Raw genomic sequence first — 27624 nt, forward strand, 5'->3', positions numbered from 1 at the left:
CCAAGTTAGGGACTCCTCAGATCTTTTTTCTTTGTCTCACATGCTGGAGAAGAAATTAGCAAAAGAGTGTTTATCTTTAAAGCTCCGGCTGATTTGAATAAATGATCATAATTTAGTTATTCACCTGCTGTAGATCCATTTCCTCAGTATGAAGTTGAAGCATGTCCTGACTTCTTACTCTGATAATGACTGGTCTTTATTCATTTATGAATGATGCTGTCACTGTTTCTATCTGTTGTTGATACCTGATGTAGATACCACATTTACCGCCTACCTATCACTGGTCACTTTAGCTTCCTTGTGGTTATAAAGTTTTCATGAACTTTAGTTTTTTCGTCTGTATGTTACAGTATTTTAGTTTCTGTTTTATTCTATCACTCTTAAGTTTATACATAATGATTGTGATATATGTTGGGAAAATGAAATTTCACATCCTAAAGGGTTTATATCCTAATAAATTTGAACATATCTAAGGCTTGTTTATTTTTTCGTATTGAATTGCCACCGTAGATACAGTCTCACTGTGTACTCTACGTCACCTTCCTGGAAATGTAACTACATGTTGTGTCGTGAGCAGCTGCCCAAAACAACTGTGATTGGTTATCTTGGTATCATGTGTTGTCCATATCGCTCAGTAGCAGGAGAAAAACTCAAATATCAGAACTCACCCCCCCATATCCCTCGTTTAGTTCAGTGATTGTACACATCATCTCGGAGGATGTCGTCTCTCCCTTCTTCATTGTAATAATTTCCGTAATCGTTCAGTTTAGAAACACACCAGCACACAACTATAAATGGTTACAATGATGTAGACCACTTGCGTAGGCTAACGTGTAGTCACTGAGTTGATCCTACACAGAAGGATAAACTAGGATTAACGGTGCATTCAACTTTGCTTGGATGGAGGAGCATGTGGTGCAGAGGAGTTTGTTTAAAACATGTTCACAGACTTAATGATAGGAATGCAACGCGAGTTGCCGGGAAAGATGAGGAGGAAATGACAAAGACGTAGGCAGGAAGGGAGGGAAGGTGGAGAGTAACAGTACTTTTCTCTTACGTAGAAGATGTAATGTTGCATCACATTCTTCTTTTCTGTCCTTCCCTAATTCAGCAAAAAAGTTCAATTTAACGTTTTGTACAAATACTTTCATGGAAGTGCTGATTTTAGTACATATAATGGTGCATGTCCGTTTTGATGGTGTTGTTGTATTGTGGTGTATTTTTGCTTGTTTTTGTGATTGATGCCCTTTTCTGTCAATCAAGATTTCGTTTCCACAAATCTCCAGTCAGTTTTAAAGTATTGTAGTTGTGCAAATACTATTATGCGAGATGCCATGGAAGGGCTATACAGGTGGTTTTATAGATTTTACCCCAGTAAATAGAAATCTTGTGTGTTCTGAATTTGGATACATTGCACAAGAGCTCCAGTTCACCAACGGTGACGTCAGGGAGGTGATCTAAGAAAGAAGCAGCCTCAGAAAGAGTCAGACAATCCCCTGTGGGCCAGAATGTTTTGGTGTGTTTCACCACAGATGTCTGGAGACCGAACAACACTGCTGGGATACTTTGACTTATTTACTTTCTGTGTAGTTGACATGTTTTTTAGGCCAAATAATGTGAACACTCTTTATCTTCCACCTTGAGATGTTAGTATGTGTGCAGCAACATGTAAGACCAGTTATTACTAATTGCATCTCTCTTTTTTTTATTCACCTATTCTTCTGCCCCTCTGTCCCCTTCTCTGTGTGTAACATGTCATTTGTCTGGTCTAGACTTGTCCAGTTTGCGTGCAGGCATTAAACATTTTGGGAGTTCCCCAGTGTTTTGCCTCTTTCTCAGTCTTTGTGTGACTGAGACGTAAGTTTAGTCCTGATGGTTTCTCTAGATACAACGCGTATATGTTTCCACTTATCTCTCCTGCACGTCTCGGCTGGGATTTACTGAAACAGGCTCTGTCTGGCTATACTGGGGATTCCCGCATTAATTCCTTACTATTTCATTGTTTGTATGTGTTGTTTGTTTTTAGCCCAGCTGGACAGCTGTTAATTAAAAACAAAATTTGCTGCATTTTGGTCAATTCATTGAAAAAGTTGTGGGTTGAGCATTAATGTGGAGAAAATATTTAACGTTATTTAAAAATAGATTTTGATTTTAAGAAAATTAAAGCAATCACAATCAAATACTGCATGTAAATTTCAAATTCAAAAATTATCTGGAGTGATATCTTGAAAATGTTTTATTATTTGGACCATATTTTATTTGATCTTCTTGACACACACACTCACTTTTCACTGGATTTGTTGATATTGAGAAACACCTGACTTGTCCTTAAATGCTTTCAATTATTTGGGTGAGAGGTTAACTTGTCCTGTTTTCTTAGATGAAATGTTTTTGTCTGTATTCACAGTAAGTTGTGTATTTTTTCCTCTCTTTTTTTTTAAGGAAATGAAGACTATTCAGCAAAGTTATTATCTTACACCGAGACAATGTTTGTTATTTAGATACTAGAACGACTCCTGTTAAGAAAATGGGGTGTAAAGCCAACCTAAGCAGTCTCCCATCTAGGAAAAGGAAACATTCCTGGCTTCACATTACCCCCTGGTAATCCTGAATGCACTAGTGAGCACTTCCTATCTGCTGCTCCAGCTCATTCCCTGTTACTGTTCGAACAATGGACCTCAGGTGGCCCGTAAAGCAAGATTATGTCAACCTGGGCATAGTGTACCAACTGTTGCCTCTGCTTCCTTCCTGCTTTAGGGAATAATGTGTTCCAGCTTTTATTAGAGTTTATTATTGGCAGTGCTCACTGACAGGTCTGGGAATGCTTTTAGTAGGGAGGCTATTGTTTGCTACCAGAGATGGCTGATGAAAAGGGGGTTGGCAATTCCTAAACACCAGCTGATGGATGGAAGAAAACAAGAGACTTGCGCGCCAAGCAAAAGATGGGACAATGATATCGACTCTCACAGTGGACTGGTACTGCGCTGAAGCGGTTACTGAACCACATGAAAAGTTGTCAGAAACGTGCTATTTCTGTCAACAAGTTGTACTGTGTTGGACACAAACTACACGGATCCTAGTGAAAAAAAACACTGGGCTGAGAATGCCAAGTGCCTTCAACACATGACAAGAGCAATTTAGCATGATCTTAGACTTGGCACTCTCCGGGGGCGAAACAGGGTGTGAGCCCACACTTGAATTAGAGACTAACAGAGATTAATTTAATACTTGGGAGTTTTTTAATGCCCCACACTTTCAAGTCTACAGCGATTTATTGGATCAGGCTGCCAGCATCTATAAAAATCACATTTAAGACGTAAAAACAAATATTTTCCCTTGGCCTATATAATTATCTTGCATTTTCAGATGCCAGACTCTCCCTCATTGGCCTAAGATAAATTTTGGATCGAAGATGGTACAGACGGATGGCACAGGAAGAAATAATTCTGTCAACTTGGGTCTATTCAGTGTGAAGATGCCCAATTTAGGTGTACATTTTGTTCTTAAAGGAAAACACTGTTTCTGTTCAGTTCCCGTCAACATATTTACAACATGTTCGACTTACTAAAACTGCCGCTTCAACAAATAACTGTGCCGTTACACATGCTGAGAGGTCTTGATGGAGTTTTTGTTTTACTCAACCAATAATACCTGGTAGGTTATATTATCAACATTATAACACACACACACACACAGAAGAACACAACAGACCCGTCTATCATAGTCATACTTTTAAAATACTACATCATTTGCAAACTGCAATGATGTACATGTGTATTTGCATATCCAGTAAGGGAGTGAGGTCTGATCACTAGTGTTTACTGGAGACACGGTGTGAACGGACGTTCTTGGAGTCCACTTGTAATTGGATCCCTCGAGTCTGATCTTTATACCAGGTATGAAAAGAGTCGATGTGAGTATTCTGACATTAGTATTTAAACCTAAACACAGCTTGGTTGTGTAAGTATGGCTGTAGACTCTTAATCTTGTCCTCAACTGTTAGTGGATCTCACGTGCAGAATGCGCCTTTAGCATCGCTACATCCGCTCTCATACACCAGTTGCTTCAATTTTATTGGATTTGGCTGCAATGCTGTTTACCCCCGAGACTCCAAAAGTGTTTTGTGGACTCAAACACATCACCATCAGCATAGGGGTGAGTTGATAATAAGGGAATTTTTCGGTGAACTATCCCTCTAAGTACAAATTGCGACCAAGTCTCTTGCGGTCCCTGCACCCTGTTTGAGAGTTTCAGGACCGGTCGCTTTGTCTGCATCTTTTATGTATACGGCACATCTCTTTCATCCTTAGATACTTGTATTCTTCCAGTTTTACATCTGTTGTGTGTCAACACTCACTCCTGCTGCATTGTCACATGGGTTCACTCATGGACATTTTCTGGACATATCACCAGGGGATTGGCAGGAAATGTTCCGGGAAATGTCTTGGCTTCACTGCATGTCTAATTATTAACATGTCAAAGTTTTATTCAGTGATTTACCAGTTTTTGGTACTTAACTAATTCATTTATTATTTACTTTGTTTTGGGGAGAAGAGACCTACTGATATTTCGGCTACTGATAAAAACCTCCTGGATTGAAGGACTCCTATCCTAAAAATAGACTGGCAATGACATTTTTCAACAATAAAGACAACTCCTGTGGCTACTGCTTTCACCGAGCTTGACATTGTATCCACAAGTGGTACAACTTGTAAACAGTTACTTCTTTTACAAAATTTGGAAACAGTTCAAATATTTTCTTTTATAACGTCCAATTTAATTTGACCTCCAATGACATGTTTCTTACTGAGCTTATTTCATAATTTTCTTCATGTTCATTATTCCCCCAATCTCAAAATATCTGTCTGATCAGAAAACGTGTAATTTGAGTAAATGAATCGATAGGCTGAAAGTATATTTCAGTTAAAAGGCTTATTGTTCTATAATATGTATGTTCACCAAGTGTGCTATTTTGACTTTTCTCACTGGCTTAGACACACTGCTAATTCTAAACCCTAAAGCTAATCCACTATATTTTTAATGTGCAGTTTTTAACATTAATATTGAATAAAATCTTAATATCTTATGGTTATAAGATTATAAATTGCTTCCCTCACGAATACGTACTCGTCAAAAAAAGAATGTATCAGTGGTTTATTTATTGGAGTGATTTATAGGTGACAGGTCTTATCATACGCCAAGTTTAGGCTTAATCATTTGACACAGGTTCAGCCAGTGTGTTGTGACACAATAATTGGATTAAAAGGTCCAAATTGAGCCACAGAGTATTGTGGAGGGCCGTGACATCTACCCCCTGCGGCTAAAGCCCAAGAAAGATGTTCCATCCATAGAGAATGATCCAGAGGGCATGTAGATGGATTTTTTTTGTTTTTGTTAATTTCATCAAATGTTAAATCTCAGCTCTCAAGTAGCAGAGATTGCAACTAGATTTTCTTTTTTTATATATCAAATCTGTACATTTTCTGCAGGGCTTTATCCCATTCATGACAAAAACATAGATTTGTTTTGGCACACACAGCCTTCAGCAGAGCGTATAAAATCAATTCAGTGAAGAGACTGTACAGACTCTCATGTCTACACACAAACATACACACAGTGCAACACATGGACATTGCTTTTTGGCTCAGTGCTCTCCCGCTCTCTCTCCCTCTCTGTTGGACCGATGCTTTCGCTACAGCATTCAAGCACTTGTTAAAGCAAAGTCAGAACATTCAGTACAACACAAGATGATCCTCTGTGGTTTCCTGTTATTGGCCATATCTGTGAGTTGTAGCCATGCAAGCAGCGCGTCTCCAGGGATGGCACTAACTGGGTTTGTGTCAGTCCACTACTGTGGTCCAGACAAAAATATCTCAGCAACTATCTTATCAATTACAATGAAATTTAATACACACATTCAATGTCTCCAGAGGATGAATCCTAGTGAATTTCATGTCTCTATTACTTTTTTTATCTACTTTTAAACTACTACTTTCTGACCTGTACATTGTTTTCAAAACAAATACCTGCAAAACCAATGAATTACAATCAGCCTCAGCTGTACCTTTGTTATAAGTGCTAGTTATTGTGATTGATAATACTTTATTGTCAGACACTTCTGAAATTGCCTTGCATCACAGCAGAAGCTTTATTTGCAATATAAAATAATTAAGACAAGAAAAACAAAGGATACATAGGTTTAACAATAACTAAATCTACTAAAGACAGTTAACAGTCCCTATACAATCTTTCAATCTGGGATGAAGTTCCATATTTAATTTGAACATCAAATGGTTTTCAGTTTTTTTAATCTATTTAAAGAAACATGAAAATACACTCAAATGTACACACAAAATATGCATATAATTATAAAAAATGAGGAAAACTAGAATGGCCCTCATTTAAGTGCATACCAAGGTGCAACATTCTAATTAGGAAACATTTAAATTTGCTAGATCCAGATTTTATTTGGATCTGCACTAAACTGTACACACTCATAAATATCAGTCACCTAAACATGTCAGGTTTTTTCTTCAAGACCTTGTGAGTTATTATCTAACTGTCTCTTAAATAATCTTATCGACGAGCTGTAAAATGTTATTGTGGTAGCCTGCATGAGTCATAGAGTTTCTTAGGGTGTTTTGGACTACAATGTTTGAGTGGATTTTCATTTGGTGGAGCAGTGTTGACTTTAAAGTAGTGGACAATCACTTGTACCATCACACGATTGTTGGACACTAATTGCAAATGTAAGCAGTTGTAGCACGCCAACCTGCCTTTACCTTGTTTAAAATACACACAATATGTATTTATAGCAGTAGAAGTCTACCTAGTTACTTCATCTTAGAGACTGCCACAAGAAGCTCAGCTCCTCTTTCATTGGCCAGTGAATAGCACCACTGGAGCAACTGAGGTTAAATACTGAGCTTGAGGACATCTGTAATTACTGAGGGAGTGTTTCTCATTCACTCTTGTCCTAACACACAGGAGTCTGTCGTGTCCCTGTGCTGTCTTTCTGAGTAACACTTATCTTTGGGGAAAACAAAAGCAGCTTCATATATTTTAATAAAGGAGTTCAGTTTGGGTCACAGTATCATCACCACCCACCAATGAAACCAGAAGTGAAGAGTCCTCAGACTGTTTTCACTGGCATTGGCCTACTTGCCCGAGCTCTACATTTTGTTTATTCCCACCTCTGATCTCTCCTCCCTGCCTCTCCTCGTTCTCAGTGGAGTTCCACTGATATCCTGTGTCACAGTGCTGACACAGCACTTTCTCAGTGTCTCCTCAGTTACAGCTTGCTCCTGCCTTGGGGCACTGACTGCCTCTTTGGACAATACCCATCCTTGTCTGCATCGCCCCCTTGTTCCGGGAATCCCAGCATTGCTGGTAACCAGTGGTGGATCAGGATGATGAGGTCACTGTCTCAGTTTAGCACGTCCTTGCCATAGTTTGAAACAATGGAAGCTTTCTCCACTGGGCTGATGTGGACTGCCACAGAAGCAGACAGGCAGACAGATGCACAGACATACATATAGTCGAGGAGACAGGTTAAGGCAAGTCAAAGACATCCTGCTGTTGCCAACTCTGTGTAATGGGTATTAATAGTTACAGTATTCCCAGTGCCTATTTATCTTCTCACCCACTCAGTACACAATGTAATGGGTCTATATTCAGATTTTTGGGTGATCCGCTACGAATTGGCTTGCAGCAAGGCAAGGGCAACCAGTGCTGAACTGTAGTTCCATATTTATGTTGGCATTGCAGCTATGTCATAAGGCAGCATGCTGTTTGTCTACTCATAGTTTGACGGGTTGCCAGGAGTATTTCACTTTCAGAATGAGATAGGAAAAAGGAATCACTTTCCTTTTGAATGGCTGAAGGGCTGCACAGTGTCATTCCAAATCTTTTTATCTTGTGAATACTGTTTTTCAGCATCTTAATATCACCTTCTTATTGAATCTCTCCATGTTAAAGAAATGTTTTCTCAAGCTGCAAATTTAAGGCCTTTGCATCTACGGCCACACGAAGAAAATGGCACGAAATAGCAGATAATTCTGAGGTGAATTTCGACATGCCTGACTATTCACTTTAAGGGTGATGCAATTTTTCAAATACAAAAAAAAAGCACTTTCAGGAAGAGATATAAGGAATCTACCTTAAGTGATCTGATGCTCCACTTTTACTTAATTTAAAGAAAAAAACTAAATACATGTGTACACCTAATATTGATGAAGAGAGGAGAACTTGGTGAGTTTCACAGCTTGGTCCAGGAGCTTAAACTGTTCCACAGTCACTTCAGGACATATCTCAGGACGTCTGTCAGGCAGTTTGAAGAACTGCTGCAAAAAATGGCACCGACATCATAATGTTTTCTTTAGTATTTAATTTGGTTCCTTTGTTTGGCACAATTGGCTGATTCAGTTTCTTCGACGCTTGTTGGGTCACCTGTTGTTTGGTGCTAACTTCAAGTCAACTACATCATATCTTTTTAAAGACAAACATAACATCAATGGCTAAAGAAAAATGTTTCCTTGGCAACAACATGCGCTCTGATTGTTAGATGTTTCGCAAGCAAAATCTTGGAAAAATGCACCATCGAAATTGAAAGCAAGTATTGACTTGAAGAAAATATCACTCAAAAAACAATACAAAACGGGTTGACGTTAATCTCTTTTTATTTAACCTAACAAATACAGTCAGAGTCATTCAAAGTCCAAACACTGCACTAGACTCATTAAACCAGGTATGTTTTGCTCAGATTTTCCTACTGTAGGTTGGCATCTCTAACTCAGGAGGACAAGCATCATCATTAATCAAAAGGTCATGGCTCTTTTAGTATACATGTCAAAGTGTCCCGAGCCCTAACACTATGTCAAACATGATAAGATACTGAACCCCTAACTGCCCCCAATGAGTGTAGGTACAGAAGTGCTCTGTGTGTATGTAGAACAAGAATTTGACCTGTAGTGTAAAACTCTTTGGTGGTTAACAGATGTGGTTAAAAAAAGAGCTGTAAATGCAATCCATGTGCCGTTTACTCTACTGTTCTATTATAAAGCTCTTGCACCTTTCAGCCATCCATTATTTCTATTAAACCTGTCATGTTTCCTGTTGTTGATATTTTCAAAGGGTTCTACACAATAATTATTAACATCCTATTTCTCGCGAATCAGTGGACAAGAGGAAAAACTTCTGTTTGGTAGAATTTACAAGGGTCATGTTTGGTTGGTTCTGCTCTTCATATGAAACAGCTGGTTGCATATAATGGTAGTTCTGCCTATAAATGTACATAGTGCTCTCTAGCCTCAGTCAGTTGCTAAGGTGCTTATTGTGATGGCTTAAATTGAATTTCGTGGAAGGCATAGTCAGCATGCCCATAGATATGCAAGGAGCACTAACAAATCAGGTGAATACTTTGGGTCAACATGGTTACGATTATAACATAAACCAGTGTAGAAATCAGTCTAACCTTTTCCATTGTTTAGCACTATGATAAATATTATGGTTTTTTTTGTGTGTCATGCTACACCCTTATCAAAAGTGTTTTACTATCAGTCAGTGAGGCAGCAGTGGTCAGAGAGCTTTCAGATACAAGAGATCAGGTTCAGTAATTTTCCATATCAGCTTAAATCCCTCTGTGGCAACAGGACATCCTCCAGCACAACCCTTTCCTTCTGTTCTGGTAATGGGAAGTGCCAGTTGTCAGTATTAGGCCAATAACTTGTTTTATTCCAGACTCAGTCAGTTTTCCCCAACCATGTTCTTACTAAATGTCCAGACTGCTACTAATAGCTCAGTGTCCTACCCACTACTACTTCTTCTTCATTTGCAACATTTCCCGATGTGTTTTACTGAGTTTTTCAAATTAATCATGTCGTTTGAGGTGAAGTAACAGAAAAAATAGCACAGAATTCAATGGACAGTAAAAACTTTATGGATGTAGCATGAGTGCACATACGGCAAATAGTGCTGCACAGAGCTATACAATGTAGCAACAGAGAAAAACACAGTTATGCTATTATAAATATTTGTGGCAGGACAAATCAGAATATGGCGGGCCACCGCAGCCTGGATGATTAGTGGTAAACACTGATGCCAGCTTATCAGTGTGTTTTGTTAGAAGACATTCAAAATCTTGAAATATTGATTTCAGTTTTGCTCAAAGCCCAGCCTCCTTTGTTTTTATACCATATCTATCTATTTGTGTCCCTGTCAGAAGATTCCTCACCGACTCGGCAACAGACATTGTCTTAGATGCCAAATAAGACCGCTAATCCTGAGTTAAATTTTCTTTTTGTAATTATAATAATGATATGTTGGTTTTGCAGCACTTGGTCCAGTGGGATGCAGGGGACCCTGAATGTTTGCTCCAGCTGGTGAAGGAGCTCATCCAGCAGTACCACAGCTACCAATGTCAGCGTCTGCGCGAGAGCTCCAGGCTCCTGTTTGAGTACGACAGCCTGCTGGAGGATCCCAATTATGGCCGCAACATGGAGATATATGCCGGACGCAAGAACAGCTGGGTAAGATCTTCCAAAAACCAAGAGTCACGTGATAGTTTTTATAAAATACCTAAATGTTGTCCCCTGGGAACACTAGTCTGTCATTTCTTTAGTTTTGAGTTTGATTGCCAAAGATAAAGATGAAATGGAATGATATGAGGAAGGTTTTGTGTCTCGAAATCTCTGGATCTTTGCTGGAATTTTCCATAGGAAATAGTCTGTGATAAGACTTCCTGTTTGATTGTACAAAATAACTGTAGCCAGATGAGTCAGAATACTGTATTTTTGGTTTGATTTTGACCAATCACATTTCTACCCCATGGTACATGAATTTCAGGCCTTTGTGCTGTCATCTGTTTGCGTGTGTGAAGACAAATTCCTGAGGACACAGTGACAGTAACTCATGAACAGGACATAACCCAGTTTTATTCTTCAACTACTAAATGCATTTTCAGAGACAAATGTTGCTATTGGAAAGTCATACATCAAATTAATGTTTCTCATTCAAAAAAGAGAGCATACTGACAGAATTTTACCTATGAGTTGCCCATTTCAAAACTCCATCATTGCTTTAGTAGAGCAGATAATTGTATGATTCACGAAGATTTGTCTGGTAAAGTTGGTGTTAACTGATGTAGTAAGGTTGTTGCAACATCCAGTCTCTGTGAAGATGACTGTGGTTGTAATTGTGGTTGAAGAAAGCTCAGTGCTTTAGGAAAAGTTATGATATTCTTCAAAGATTTTTGGAAATTGCATGTGTTGCAAAGGGCGTGTAAGGTACCAACTGTCTTTATGATTGCCTAAAATTTATGGTCATTATTTGAGGCTTGCAATACTAACTTTAGAATATGTTTTTATTAAGGAAAAATTCCCTATTTACACTGATGTGTTGAGCGGTATATATTTTGTTAAAATAGGAAAAGAGTGACAATTAAATTACTTATATTCCCCAAACCAAAGCAAAGTATTGTTTGGTGCTGTTATCAAAACTCAGCATGTTTCTTGTTGATGATAATGTTAAGGGAAAACTACCTTTTTTTAATGTGTCTCACATACATATTATTGAAGTATTATGTTTTTTTTCATGAACTGTATATCTGTATAACTGTACCTCTGCTTCTTGTTCTCCAGACGGGAGAGTTTTCAGCCCGTTTCCTTCTTAAACTCCCTGTGGACTTCAGCAACATTCCCGTCTATCTCCTGAAGGTAACTTCATCAAAACAATACACATTTTTACCCATTGTCAAGCTCCACACATTTTCCCCATTATGTACACATGTAAGTGCACACTGCAGACCTGCAGACAACATAATGTACACATGTATGTGCACACTGCAGACAGTGCACCAGAATTGTTAGTCTCTAGTTGGATTTTGTCATGACTTGGATCCTTCTGATATTAGATATCATGAGTGTTCATTTGTTTACATGTATGTGTGTCCATGTGTTTTGTATGTGTGCAATGATAACAGCTTATTTAAATGAACAGCAGTGTGGGTGTGGGTGTGTGGGTGTGTGGGTGGGTGGGTGGGTGTGTGTGTGTGTGTGTGTGTGTGTGTGTGTGTGTGTGTGTGTGTGTGTTTAGACTTCGGTCTTGGGGGCTGTGAGTTGACTAATCAGCAAACCGTCACTCTCGATCTGCTCTGAGCCCCGTGGTGTCTGGAGGCAGCTTAGCCCAAACTCTCTCTCTCGCTCTCTCTCTCGCTCTCTCTCTCACTCTCACTCTCTCTCAGTCTCTCTCTCTCAGATCAGTGATTGCCTTCTCTCAATCTCTCCTCTATCTCCACTTCTCTCTCCACTCTGTGCCCCCCACACACACCCTCACCCACCCACCCAGCCCGTGCTCACGCTGGAGGCTCTGGCTCTCTGGCCTTTTCCAGCCTGGCCTCTGTTTCTGTTTGTGAGGAGAAATGATGGTAAACATAAGGGAAACAGCAGCCATCATCAGCCTCACATCAGGCTTTGTCCCCATGTCTCTCTGACCAGGAGCACTGAGACTCGTTACTCTCTCTCTCAGCAGTCTTTGAGTGTACCCATCCAAAAGTCCTATTTCAGAGCCACACTGTTGGTCCTGATGGATATTTTTTTACCAGTGTGTGTTATTGCAGGAAAGTTTCTAGACTCATTCCTGGTGGGAAGCAGTACGTGTGACATTTTATTTCAAACAAGTACGCTGTCACTTGTGTCACTTGCTGAAAGTTTCTATGCAAAGGCTTTCAAAAGCAAGGGAGACATGCTGACACCTTGAACCAGGGGATGGTGGTGGCTGTATAGCCACTGACACAATGTTATTTCAGAAGAACTCTGTAATATTTAGTGATTTTATCACAAAATCTTGGACATGAATGTGTATTCCTGTCACCCTAGTCATACCATGTTATTTTTTTTACATGCACACACACACACATTCACTCTCTTGCAGCACTGTGCTGTCTTTGGCAGATACGGTATACATAGTATCACCATGGGAGCGGTTGAAGACATAGGAAGAGTATCGTCTTGCAGAGAATAAATTAATGAACATGAGCCCACACCTTGTCCACCTCCGCATTAGGAATGGGATTATGCAGCGTATAGGCTGGACTCTGAGAACACACATGTGCTGTATGCCAAGCCGATGACCTGAATTTTCCGTTTGACAGTTGTCGTACAATTAGTTCCGTCAGGGTCGAGTGTTTTTGTGCATTTCTTCACTGTAAGTAACTCCGTAGATGTTGTAGAGCAATTGAGGTGCCGTTAATTAACTCACTATGGTACTTTCTGATTGAACTGGCAGATCTTCTTTGTGTTTTATCACTGTATATGAACATTCCAAAAGTCTAATTCTACTGGATTCTACTGGATTTACTTAAATCATTCAATTTGTTACTGTTGGTCTTGCAGGGAAAATTCTCCACCTTTAAAGACTTGGCCTAAACATAGAGCAAATGGGATTTTATAGAGCTATGAGCTATTAGGGAGAAGAAAAAGGCTTTTGTGTTCATTAAAATACAATTATTAGAAAAATGTGAATGCCTTGGAGCTTCAACTGTTGCCATGGTGAGCAACCTTTAAATCAATATTTGAATGATGTAGGATATTTTTTATCATATATTTATTACCACAAAAATCACAACTTTTCTGAGGTTGGACATCTTAGTTCGCTGACTGAGCTCTCCTTCATGTGCTGGTGGTCACTACCTAGATCGGTCTGCTAATGTTTCTACACCTTCTTTGTCATTTTCATTGAAACATGGTTTTAAATGAAAACCACTCATCACTTTGTAAATGTGGCAGTTTTCAGTTTAGATTTGATTAGCAGATTGTTTTTTTCAGCTTTCCATTTTAATGGGACCACTGTGCTGAGTGACGACCATAGAGTTAATATGAAGATGGACGACACTTCACTACTTCCTCCCACTATCCAGAAATCCCAAATATCCCAGATTTGAATGCTGCCATCTTGTGCCAGTTAAGTCACTTGGAGCCAGGGTTTGCCCAGTAGCGATCAGGAGATGGAGTTGCAGTATCAAGGTCCCACATATACATGCACTTTACCAATCATGATGTTAAACCCCATTTTAATAGCATCAAATACATTTAAACCAAACTTAACTTGAAAAAACATGTGTATATAGACCAGTGTGACAAGAACTACCTTTAATTTTATGAGGTTTTATGACCTATGCTGCAGCCAGACACCGGGGGCAAATCAAGACACTTTGGCTTCACTTTTGGGGAGCTGTCCTATCATCTATTTTTAGGTAAGGTCTATGGTGCTGACACAGAGGGCAATTGGTGTAAAAACACTGTAAACAGTCAAACTTTTGCTGCGAGACAATGCACTGTAATCTGGCTAGCTGCAGTGATAGCTATTAAAATAAACATAGTGGCAGTAACCACCGCTACATGCATTATTTAACACAGGGCTGTTTTTAAATGCATTCCAGCCTATTTAATACCTGGTGGTTTTCTTCCTACAAAAATTTCAAAATGATGATACTCTGCAGACAGACTACAAGCCATCAGCCAGGTACTGTAGGTAGAGGTCAGACTGTTGACCCTCATTTGAATCAAACTCTCATCAAATCCATGGATGTCCTTGCTTGAGGAGGGAGGGTTTGGCACTGAAGCGGAAATCTGTTCAGACATAGGCTACTCTGCGCTGCTCGTGAACGCCGAGATGTTGCTGGTGGGCGCAGGGCTGTGGAGGACGACTGTTACCTGGAGCGAAGCATCCGCGTGGTCTGAGCTCACCACAGTGGACATGTTTACCTTCCCGCATGGACTGGCCAGCCTCGGGGAGGGGGGAGGAACGCTGGCTTACTTATTTATTTATTTTGAAAGGGGCGCAGTCATAGTCAAAATGAAAGAGTAGGAAGGACACTGAGAGCGGAGATGAAGGGAAGATAGTGAAATGCACACAGATGCGTGTTGGCAGTTTTCTTCCCCTTTAAAGGGCATGTAGTTCTCTTGGGCACTGTTTCAGTGATTCTACCTTGACCTATGGGTTGTCACCAGTTTGAAGTTGGTTTCACTCGTACCCTCTCATTTAGCTTTGGCCTTTGACCTCCCACTTCATGGCATTTTTGTGAGGTTTTGTACTGAAGTTCCTTTGTTATGTTCGAGTTAACAGATTTATTCTGAAAGGCAGTATGAGATAAAACCAGCCTTTAATATTTAGGCCTTAATGTATAATGGCATAAAACGTGTAGTATTAATCCTGAAATATATAAGTTGTATATCTAACTTCACGATACATTAAACATTTTTCCTTTAATTACAACCATGACCTTTTGTGGCCATTTGTCTGTCCATCCTTGCCCCGTATATATATATATACACACATATATATATATATGTGTATGTGTAGCGGCGGCTTGCCTCTAAATGTCTACACTGATCAGAGCGGAGTGACGCCACATTCGTGACTGAGCCCTCTGCTCTCGCTTCACTTGAGCTTTGTTTCCCCCACAAGCACTGACCCATGTCACCAGCTCGGAAAGCTGTGTGTGTGTGTGTGTGTGTGTGTGTGTGTGTGTGTGTGTGTGTGTGTGTGTGTGTGTGTGTGTGTGTGTGTGTGTGTGTGTGTGTGTGTGTGTGTGTGTGTGTGTGTGTGTGTGTGTGTGTGTGTGTGTGTGTGTGTGTGTGGGGTCCTCAACTGTCATTGATCCAACAACAGGATGTTTCAGGTGACCAAACTTTTGGGATATCTAACTGATATCTGCTGTGTTTTGTGGCTGATAAATGATGGCGGCACATGGAATAGTTATAGCGCTGTGTGCTCTTGTATCACATCACTGAGCAATTGCATCAGAGCCGCTGCTAAGACTCTCTGCCGCTGTCTGCACATTATGTGATTGAGGGTTCGGATGGGGGAAAAATATCTTGGTAATTATCTTGATCATTTTTTGCCTAATCAGACAGTATTAAATACGTATTGCAAAAATACAACTGTTAAGCGTTAAGATTTCTAGATTCCAACTCTTGAAAATGAAGCATTGTACGAGCTGTGAACAGAGCATTTATTTAACTAAATCAATCATACAATTGTGAAGCGAAATATCCAGTCTTGACAGTATAAATCCTCAGAAACCCCATGTGAAATGTTTACAGCCGCTGATGTGTCTATTAAAGCTGTAAAAAGCACTTAACCTTCAGTTTGCTACTGAGGGTTTTTCCTGATTACCCCTCTGCTCCTCCCAGTGGATGGGTCTAATTGCTGATTTTTGAGACTCTAAGCTTGTACATTCTTCATGTTTTGCTGGATCATGATGCTTCACGTCGGTCTGCTGTATTTCCCATCTTCGTTGGCACTCTTCGAATATGTTGAAGAATGGTCCCAACATTTTAGGAAATGTGCTTTTGGCTTCAGTTGCACAAAGTTAGATGAGAAGATTAATATCGCTCTTGATTCTGTGCATTAAATCTGAACCTTCAGCTAGCAGCCGTAAGCTTAGCCTGGCAAATAGACTGAAAAAAAAAAGCTCTTTAAAACAGGAACTCTGGAAAATTGGGTTTACCTTTCACATATGAAGAACGCAGCATGATATTGTCCAGGTCAGATGCGTTAACAACAACAGGAAAATATCTGGAACATTCAGGCGAGGAGTAGCGTCTTAGTAGAGCTTGTAGGAGATGGGACATGACGATTAGATTCCACTGAGGAAGTTACATGTTTTTGTTTACATCATAACAACACGGACATTCTTTCTAATTTGACATCTTTGTAGGCATCTTCTATGTGTATGGCTCCACATTTTCTCCCTGAGATATTATATTTGTTTTTCCAGTTTTGCGTCCGATGCATGTTAGAAACATCAGCGACAGGCCCACCCACTCAAGGACATTTCCCTTCCCTATTCTCTCATGGGCTCCCTTGGACATTTCAGTAAGGGTCTGGCAGGAAAAGTTGCGGAAACAGCCACACTGGACATTTGCATCCTCACATACAGACAGTTTTTTGAGAATGTCCAGACTGCAGTGCATGTCTGAAAGCAGCTATATGGGGAAGAGCTCTGAGCAGTTGTCATGCATCCGGTGGAGATACCAGGAATTTACAGAGCCGCTTCCAGCCAAGAAATAATCTGGCACACAACTCCTTATTAAACAGTGAGTTGTTGTAGTCACACTTTGGTTTCTTTACAGATTAGACATACATCTTTAGAGGTGCTGTTCGATAGATTTTGCTAACATAAAAAAATAGTATTACTTGTCGTTGCCCCCTATTTCCAGCCTCTGTTCAAAGCTAAGCTAACTACCTGCATTCTAAGCCTCGTATATTGGATGTAAAGATATGAGAGGGCTATAGATCTTCTCATCTAACTCTCTATGAGAAAGCAAATAATAATATTTCCCAAAATCATGAACTTCTCCTCTAAAGCCACATTTGTATTTTTACATATTTTAACCTTTTTTATATACAAAGCCTCACCACTGCCTAGCAACTGGTATCCTGCATCCCCCCAGGTGATCTTTGCATCCTGCAGAACTGACCTGAGGGTGGGCTGCATTGAGCCCTGGGCGTCCCTGTATCTTCATTTTGTCTGTTCAAGCTGTGCATGCTTTCAACAAGAGCACTTACATCTAATTATTTGTACTCTAATTATTACAAGCATGCACACACACAAGCACACGCGCACACACACACACACACACACACACACACACACACACACACACACACACACACACACACACACACACACACACACACACACACACACACACACACACACACACACACACACACACACACTTTAACCTTCAAAGCTCCACGGGCAGCTACTGACAGGGGGAGGGTCAGGGTGAAGCGGAGCCTCTGGCTTTCATTCTGTCTTTTAATTTGTGGTGCCAGCGTCAGTGACTCGATTATTTCTGTACCTCCTTTTCATTTCATGTCATGTTTTTTTGTTCTTTCATGCAAATGTCAGTTCCTAAATCAGCATTTAGCAAAAGCTGCATTCCCAGACACTGCTAGTAATTTTAAATTCAAACAAATCTGAGTTAAATTGTAAAACAAAATAGCAGCCAAATATGGTCAAATTCCTTTTTGTTGTCTTTCCAAGTTAAGATCTTGATTATAAATAGATATTTAAAGTAAACAGGAGATCATGTGGGTTTTAATGACATTTCTTTATCTTATCAAATCACTATTTACTGTTACATATCAGCTTCAGTAAACATTTCACAAAGGAGGAGAAAACATGAAAATGTCCTCGTAATGATCCTCTGAAAACGTACTTGTGATGCTCCTTGGGGCCGTGTTTATCAAAGCCACAGTCTTCCACCTCGGTTGCAGGAGGGTGAGAGAGCAGCGTTGTTCCCTCTGGAGGGCAGACTTAAGGTATTATAGGGGTTGGCAGCAGAGTGAGGGGCAAGTATATCCTAATCATATTGTCTATGCACAGGACCCATGCCGAATAACACAGCTGTGGTTACATACAAATATTGGACTAGAATGCATCATTTTAACAGTAGAAGGAATCTGAGTTAAACCCACGACTAGAGCTCATTGATTGAAGATAATTACTGGTATTCTTCTGACCAATATTGAGATTACAATTCAAGTTGTGATCATTTTCTTTAAACATAATGTCTCTTTGTTTAATTTATGTCCTCCACAAAATGAGCTTCATCATAAAATTAATTGGAACAGTTTAAATAGGAATCAGGACCTGTTTCGGTTGTGAACATAAAACAGTGATATGATGTAGTTGCCTCCACCAAGAAGATAATGATTTCACTGCTATTTGTTGGTCTGTCTCCCACTGGAATTACTCAAAAACTACTGCACCGATTTGCATTCAAATATATGGTGAGTTGGGACATGACCAAAGAAATAATTTATAAATTTTGTAGCAGATCTGGATAAATGTGTTAAAATTTATATTAGGTGATCATTTTGGTTGGGTTAAAAAAATAATAATTCTGATTCATATCAATCTTTGTTTATTAGATCTGATGTTGATTCACTGAATTCTCTCGACCAAGCTTTTAACATGTCTTTTATACTCTATGGTCTTTTCCCATGGATGCATGAAGCTTTAAGCCTGTTAGCCTGACATGAACCAGTCATCTCGCACAATGAGATCTGGCCGAGCAAGAGACATAAAACATGACGGGAGCTGCTCCACTGATGGCACCGCCAAGCCTGAGGGCAAATGTCTTGTTGCATTTTGGATTTAAAATCTGTGAAGACAGTGAGGAGCTGGACAATAGCTAATCTTTATGCATCCTGTGCAACCTGTGTAGTGCCCTGTGAGAAACCCTCCCCAAAAACTAATAGTTGCTTTCCAAAGCCTAATTAATACAATAGAAGCACAGACAATTTTACTGACACACAAACAGTTCAGTGAGGTTTTTTGTCACAGCAGAAATTCCAGTGAAAGTGAGCACTAGATATGTTATCAATAAAGTATTCAGCTATAAGAAAAACATCTAAAATCGTTTAAATAAATGCTTTAACTGTTGAGTATTGTACCCAGCACGATAACTAGGATAAACTTTTTCTAAACGGTGTAAAATTGGTGTGTATACCATTGCTACATAGATTCCTTGGAGACAACCTTCTTTTAACGCATTAAATATACCTTTTCTTCACCCATATTGTTTACACTGCTCCCGGGCATGTTACACTACAAAGTTTAAAATGTCATTTGAATTATTAACCTCCACTGAAAGCCTCTGCCTCCTCACCCCAGTGTTTTCCCTCTGCACAACTCCAGTTTTGACACCGCCACTAAAAAAAGAAAAACATCTCTATAACCTATAGCCCGTATAACCGTTTATTGTGTCAGTGTTAAATGGGTTATTGAGGGATCAAACCGCATGCGTTACTGAGAGGTCGTCTTTTATTAATTCAGGGGGCTGATTACGTAGGTGTTGCTTATTAAACACAACTGATTTTACCAACCCACTCTTCACCTCTATTTCTTCATTGGCTGATATTGATATTATGTGTCTTCAAGTGTGGGTTTTATAATAGATCACAAACATTAGCAACACTCAGTCATGGCCAAGTAATGAACTCATTATCAACACAGAAAATGAAAAATTATATTGATGTATTGAGTTTAGAGCGAATCTGACTAATGATACATTTTTGTCAGAAAATATATTATGGGGAATATATTATTACTACTATAAGATGTATTAATCTCAAAACATTGTGCTCAAATTTGAATTTCTTCATCGTAATCTAATTCATTTTATTGAAGGTGTGCACTTTGTTTTCAGTCATAAAGTTACGATACAAAAACAATATAAAACAAGTGTTTTCACTTGTCTATTGTGGAATAAACAGATGGGTATTTTCTTTACAATCGGTTGGTTCATACATTTCTTCAAAATAATTTAATTAATTCAATTGTCTCATAAGGTGACATTTATTCAGGTTTGACTAAATCCCAGACAGTGCTTTAGGCTTTGATGGAATTGAATTAAGACTTGAAATTGCAATTTTCCCAAAAAGAACGATTACAAAATGAGGGCTGTTAAGCATTGCTCACGTTGAGAAAAGTAATATCAGTTTTGTTTTTATTTATGTTATTCTAGTGATATTTAGTCTCTAATCCACACGTGGTGGGAAATTTTCATTCATTTTCAATCAATTGTGTAATTGAAAGAATTGCCAGAAACTTTAACATGTCCAGTTTAGTGTGACGGTCTAATTTATTTTTTGGTAACTAATAATCAGGTTTCAATGAAAGAGAAAAGCAGCAAATCTTCACATTTGAGGTGTTAAAATCAAACAATATTCAGCATTTTGCTTTGAATAATTTAGTTAAAGAATTGTTTAACACAATCGTTGCAGAATAATTTTAGGTAAATCAACCAATAGATTAATTAGTCCATTGTATAAGGAACCTGTTTGTGAGCAGGGTCCAGTTCACTTCATCAGTGCATAGAATGAAGTCATAGATATTTTCAAATTATATTTGTTTATTCCATATATTTGCCTCAGCATATACACAGAGCAAGTTTATTCATTCAAAACAAATATCATAGCTGTCAATCAAATCTCTACATAGCCAGAAAATCCCCCTGGTATGTATCGTGTTGTCTTCCACAATACTCATCAAATGACAGTCGAGGATTTCCACTAATCATTCTAACTTTTACATTAACCTTGGAGTTTCTGTAACTCATTTAAAGCTGTCAAGTAAAATTCTGATGCAGAAATACCAGAACTTGAACATGACAGAAAATGTCCTCATCCTATTAACCCTAGAACACTAACGTAAAATTAGTAACACCATCACTAACGTCGGGTATATTTTACCCGATATAATATACCCAATAAAAAATACTTCTCATCAAAATAATTTTAAAGTACAACAATACATGGCAAATTGAAGTACTCTTCTTTTATTTCCCCCTATAAAACGTCTCATAAAACGAAAAAATGGTATCATGGGGGGGACCCTATAAAAAGGATCTAAAATTAGTGAAAAATTAGGGAATCGTTAATGAAGAGATTCCTAAAAAAAAAAATAATGGAGCTGGGAACTTGTTCTTCGGTCCACAAGTTCCTGGGACATGTGAGCCTTGTCCATTGAAGGCACAGTCTCCCTGCATCACTGACAACTTTGGGAGAGATAAACAAAAAATGGCTTTTTTCGAGAGGGGAAAAATGACGAGCTGACTATAAAAAAGATTTTAACAAATGAATTCCCTTGGAAATTACCACTAAGTGATATTTATTCATAACCATTACACTAAATAAGGATTACATGCAAATTCCAAGCTAGATAACTTAGCTCTAGTATCAAAGAAGAAATCTGCGTAGCTAACGATTTCCAACGTAAACAAACCTTAGCTATGATTTACTCACTTGTTGGCATGCCAGTCACCAAGCCTGTGACAGGATGATAGCTGTGCATGATATGGGGCAATAAATATGGCGGGCCTGAACGTTGTTACCCTTGAAAGGTAATAAGATCGCCTGATTTAATACACAAACACTAACGTCGGGTGAAAATCACCCGAACACGTGCCTATTGAAAAAACCAGGGATGGGAGCAGGGAAACTAGCCTACCTTCTATGACGTCAGTGAGCAGACTGAAGCTACCCAAGGACCCACGACACTCAGACAGCAGCAACACAATGAAAATCCTGTGACCACACTCGCTCGGGTAAAAATCACCCGACGTTAGTGTTCTAGGGTTAAACCATGGTAAATGGTAAATAAAGTTAAAATCCTTTATAGTAGCATTTTGCAAGTGCCATGATTCTCAGAGTCTTATCAATCTATGCACCAGGCTACCTCTTTAAGAAAAACACTTTATAACCTAAGTCCTCCACGCAAAACCTAGATTAAGAGAGCTGGAGAGTGACACAAAGCCCCTTATGTGCCGGCCTACACTGAATCACCACTGGCAACAGAGCACCTTTTGGGTTTTCCGGGCCTAGCACTCATGCTTATTTATGTGTTTGTCCAAATGTTCTTGTCCCCTTTTTGTGAGGACATGGTGACCACCACCACTTTCAAAAAGATAACTCAACAAACCTCATCAGCCAGCAGCAGCTGTGGTTACCTTACCTTTCCGGTTGCCACATAATTGTCCCTCCTTTCTCAACCGCTCCTGAGGCCTTCGTTGTTGCGGTTTTCTGGCCAGCTTACGTCCCCCTCCGCATGGCAGTTGAGCATTTGGAGAAGTCGTGGCTGAAGATAGCCTGCTGCGTCACATGCTGAGTCTTTCACAATTCTCTGCACAGACTTGGAATACAACTCTTTAGCCACTACACACACACACACACACACACACACACACACACACACACACACACACACATTAACACACATATAGGCATTCTAACGCAACCATGCACGTATATTCTTTCCACGTGAACATGTGGTTGTGACAAAGGAGACTGTGTCTTTAACGTCATCAAGTGTGACTACAGCACCCAACATTTAGGATTCATTGAGGCTATAATTAAAATGGCCCTCAGTCGACCATTACAGCTGGCTGTGCTGTCAATAATGTCTGTTGTGTCATTTGCTGTGTCATGACCAGGACAGAGGATTCTTAAGACTTGTGTCTGCTGTGCTCTTCGACAGTCTCACTTATCTGTTGGTTTGACCTGCTGGTTGTGGTTTTTACCACATGGCTGCACATCAGGTCAAAAGAGCTGTTGTCAGTGGAGGGGACTGAATAGAATTAGCTGTTTCTGGATGATTCAGCCCAGAACGACTGCTGTGTTACCAATTCTGATGATCCTATGACAACATGAAAAACAAAAAAGATCATCATCTAATGGGTGCCTTCCATTTATTAGCTTTTTGTCTTTCTATTCTTGACCTGCCTGCTATTTTGAGAGAAAGCTTGGGCCTGTGCGTGACTATTGAGCATTTGGTGCCAAAGCAAGTGGTTGTAATTTGTGGCCTTGCCGTGCCCTTGCACGGTAAACACTGACTAAGAGCTCAGGAATCTTAAGAGCTATAAAATAATTGCAGGTTACTCCCATAATGCCCAGAGTGGTGTGCTGCTCCTTGCCTCAGTTCTGCTTCTTCTGTCTCTTCTCTTTTTTTTTTTTCCATCTCCTGTTTTCTGTAGCTCCTTGTGTTATACAAAAAAGTGATGCTTTTCATGCTGTGTGTGTACTCTTGTACATGCTGTTTTCAGACATGAACTCTGGAAAGACTCCTGAAATTTGGGTCCAGACAATTTCTGGAGTTTGGCAAAGTCAAAGGACTTTAGGGGAAAACTTAAGCCAGAGTTTGCCTTTCATATATGAAGAAAAATTGTACAAGTCATTTTCACAACAACAGGACTTTTTTTTTAAACATTCAGGTGAGGGTTAGCGTCTGGGTTAAGGATGCCAGATGCGGAACATGACGTATAAATTCTGCTCCAGAAAGGAACACAGTGTTTTTGTTCACAGCACATTGAAACGGCTGTCGTCCCTTATGGTGAAATACTCTCGAATCTCATTGTTTTTTCAAGTTGACATCTTTGTCAGGCTCTTTTATTTGTATGGAACCTTTTTTTCATCCTGAGATATTTGTAATCTTCCAGCATTGTGTCTGTCGTGTGTTAGAAGTTAGAAACAAATTTTTCAGAAAAGTTCCTGCTATATTCTCACATGGGCTCACTGGAGCTGGCAGGAAAAGTTCCTCAAATGATCTGCAGGAATTGTCCGCCGTCTGGAAAATTTCAGGCAAATGTCTGAAAGCGGTTATAATGAAAATGTGGTCGTCCCTGAAATGTCATAAAGCTGTAGCAAATGTTAGTTGTTCTACGTACCTGTTTGGCATGTTGAAATCATGTCTGTATTTAAATTCTGTTAACTAAATGGTTGTAGATAGGTAAAGACCAAGTGGCAACCTAGCGTGATGCCACCCATTGGTGTATGAACTGCCGCTTTAAAGCATATTGATCACATCTTATCAGTTTGGAGCAGTCTATGGTAAAGACATTCAACCTCTCCTCTAAGGGTCTTCTTCAGTTCTGAATGAGCTGTGGGGGTGTCACTTGTATTATTACTGCTCCAACAATCGTTTGAGATGCTGAAGTCACACAAGGCCACGGGTAAATGGTTGGTTAAATCTCCTGGGAAAGAATGAAAGGACCACAGTGTAGGTGGAGGATGTGTGGTGTCGTAGACCTTTTCCTCTGTGGAGGGATGGATGGCCTTGACAACATCCCCACAGGGGTGAAATAAAATTGTAAATACTTGGAAGGACTATCCTTCAAGTATTTACAACCAAGTCCAGCTGCCCTCAGTTCAACACTTTTTGGGAAAACCATGACCTCGATTATTGACACATGAATCCCCTTTTAGATGAATCTGACACAGTACAAGCCACCAGTATATCTTTAGAGGATTTAAACAGGCGTTAGTTTCCTCTTCCTTGCGAATTATTTTGATGGGGTGTGCAGCCAAGATGCCTTTCTCCAGGGACAGTATGCTGCCAGCGCTGTCATAGGATTTGTCATGACAGTACAGATTACAACACATAGGCAATCTTCAGCTATGTTTGGAATGAATACAGGGTAAACCAATGCATTATAAGATGCATTCATTTTGTTTTCACGGTGCTTTGTGAAAGTTCTGTTGCTGAGTGATGTGTATCTGTATAGCACTGAGACATGGCATTTAGTAGGAAACCAAGTTGCCCAAAAGACATTGTCAAGTAATTGCCAGTTTGGGCTTCACTAATGCAGTGAATGACTGAAATCTGAAAAGGCCAGCCAATGCTTCCACGCAGATAAACAATTATGTGGCTTTTTAAATGGTGGAAGTATTATGGCTTGGTATGCTCAGGAAGATGAATTTAAATGTCAGATGTAACGGCTCTAAAGCAGAAAAGCAAAGTGTTGAAATATAAATTTTCATTCTCATTACATTTCTTTTATTTGCATACATGATGTAATTACAACAAAATTGATATTACTGATTATTTCATTAGATAATCACTATTCCAAATAGCTTGTTTCTAATTAGCAGTAATGTTAAAGACAGGATAACATAAGAGAAAACTTTATTGATCCACACACCAGGAAAATGCATTTGTTACAGCAGCAGAGAATGAGGTAGACAAGAGAATAAAAATGTAAAAAGGTAATAGAGTAAAAATATATGAATACATACAAAATATGGAATATGTACATGATATACACCTTTCACTACAGAAATATTGTTTGTATAGAAATGTTCTTGAGTAAATGATACCAAATATGGGTAATATTTGCTCCTTGGTGGCTTTTACTCCAATGTGATAGAAAATGTAGGAAACTCTTGTAAGTTTGCTGATGCAGCAAACTGAAACTCCTCTGTTGCAAGATGCTGGATGTAGTTGCAAAAGAGAAGGATACAGTGGGTTGGTGGGTTGTTGGCTATTATATATAAGCGTTACATCAGTGCTTGGGTTTATTTCAGGGTAAAGATACCAGGGGTCTCTCTGACTTAGGTTAATGAAATATCTTCAAGCGAGACAGTCATTTTAATAGATACTTTGTATCTACTTGAATTCTTTGATTTAAGTTTTAACTTTAATTTAACTAAAACCTTATTTTTGATACTTTGTGGTCTTCACTTATACAGCCATTCAGTATGTTTATCTTTAATTATCTCTCCATAGAGTAGCTGTTATTGTTAATTGTGGAGGATGCCATTTCTCCATGGGATTCCAACTGCCTTCATAGGCACATTGTCTCCACAGGAAACAATGCAGCATTTAATTCAGGGTTATTGTTTCTAATTTTATCTCACTGATATAGCCTCACAGTTAACTGTTCACTGTCTCACAGCTGCATCAGAGTAAGTAGTAATGCAAACTGAAAATTGTTGCCAGACAATATTTAAACCTTTAAACCGAGCAGATAAACTAGTTTCTCTTATCTTTGTATTTCTGATAAACCACCAGTACTTCAAGATCAGGTCTTATATTGAAGAGACCACTGCCGAGACCAACTTTGCTGATATTAAAGAATCAATTATGATGATCATTAATAAGTACAAGAAACCTTTGACATTTATTTCATTTTATAAAAATAAGCATGGCATTAGCAAGTTCACCTTGAATTACCCACTGTTAAAATGTGATCCGAAAGGAGGACGCTGGGACTTCATGTACCTGTGTTTCATTGACTGTAGTCTGTAATTGAGCCTTCTAGTTGTAGGTCCAGAACTTTGTATCTGATTAGTTTTGCTCTCATTCTCTATCGACTTGAGAACACAGCTGTGAGTACTGCCAGGTGGTTTAACATCTGGGTCCCCACAGCTCTCAGCCTTCTGAGAAAAAGTTGGACGGAGCCTTGATGAAGCTGGATGAAGCTGCTCTTGTTAATAGTAACATGCTTTCATCTCACTCGTGTGTCAGACTGTCACGAACAGAGGACAGACAAACTGTGGCTATAGCTCTGAAAATCAAAGGGCACCTGTGCGCTGGCGTGTAAGCAATGAATGTTCAGGGGTAATGCAGACAGTTTAATGTTTTTAATCATTAGTGCATGTGACTGATCTCTGAGGCCTCCCAGAAAAAAAAGCACCTGTTGTGGTGAAAAAACATTTTATTCAGATTGCAGCTGCAAATATACTGCTTCCGCAACAGCAGGAAAACATGACCAAATAAGTAAGTACATTAGTTAGTGAAATAAGATATTTTGGGTGATAGTATGAATAGTTTATTTCAGTTTGGAATATAGGTTTACAATTATCAAATTTGTGGCTTTCATACCCCTGCAAATATTAAAGTCTGAGTAAAATTTTTTTTTTTCTAAATGCATTGTACATATTCAAAAAGAATTGCTGAAAAAAACCCTCTAAACCAGTGGTCACCAACCTTTTCAGGCCCATGATCACTTTTTAATTCACAATGTAAACCCACTCAGGAGGGTCATATTTATTATTTTTGCAATTTCTTTTAAAGGCTCAATGTACAAGCATCAATATTCACAAAGAAAGGCAGTTATGCAACTTTATCTATTCAATGCACAATATTCACATTAATATCAATTCATATTTACAGCATCTGTTCAGGGCACAATATTTAGCAACAATATGTTCTGCAGAGAATTTTCTCTGTTTATTCTGCTGTGAAACACAATGTTTATCTGTCTATGTCACAAACGTATTTCCAACACTTCCCAAAGCACTCTGTTGTATTTACTTCCTGAATCTATTCATTTG

At 39.1% G+C, this 27624-nt stretch overlaps 1 protein-coding gene and 1 long non-coding RNA gene across 4 annotated transcripts in view; one reads left to right on the forward strand and one right to left on the reverse strand.

The window, feature by feature from the left end:
* babam2 (BRISC and BRCA1 A complex member 2) overlaps nucleotides 1-27624 on the forward strand; it is a 79242-nt gene that overhangs the window by 12034 nt on the left and 39584 nt on the right. For all 3 annotated transcript variants that reach the window (XM_034576607.1, XM_034576608.1, XM_034576609.1), the window contains exons 5-6: nucleotides 10332-10526; nucleotides 11637-11711. In XM_034576607.1, the coding sequence (XP_034432498.1) occupies nucleotides 10332-10526; nucleotides 11637-11711 (270 nt within the window). The remainder of the gene's footprint in view (nucleotides 1-10331; nucleotides 10527-11636; nucleotides 11712-27624) is intronic.
* Nucleotides 3578-22070, reverse strand: LOC117756324. The gene is made up of 3 exons (XR_004612785.1): nucleotides 21943-22070; nucleotides 8894-8900; nucleotides 3578-3589 (listed from the first exon to the last, which is right to left on the reverse strand). It is a non-coding gene; the product is annotated as an uncharacterized LOC117756324 (long non-coding RNA).

The sequence above is a fragment of the Hippoglossus hippoglossus genome, chromosome 22 (genome assembly GCF_009819705.1).
Source record: "Hippoglossus hippoglossus isolate fHipHip1 chromosome 22, fHipHip1.pri, whole genome shotgun sequence".
Classification (NCBI taxonomy): Eukaryota; Metazoa; Chordata; class Actinopteri; order Pleuronectiformes; family Pleuronectidae; genus Hippoglossus; species Hippoglossus hippoglossus.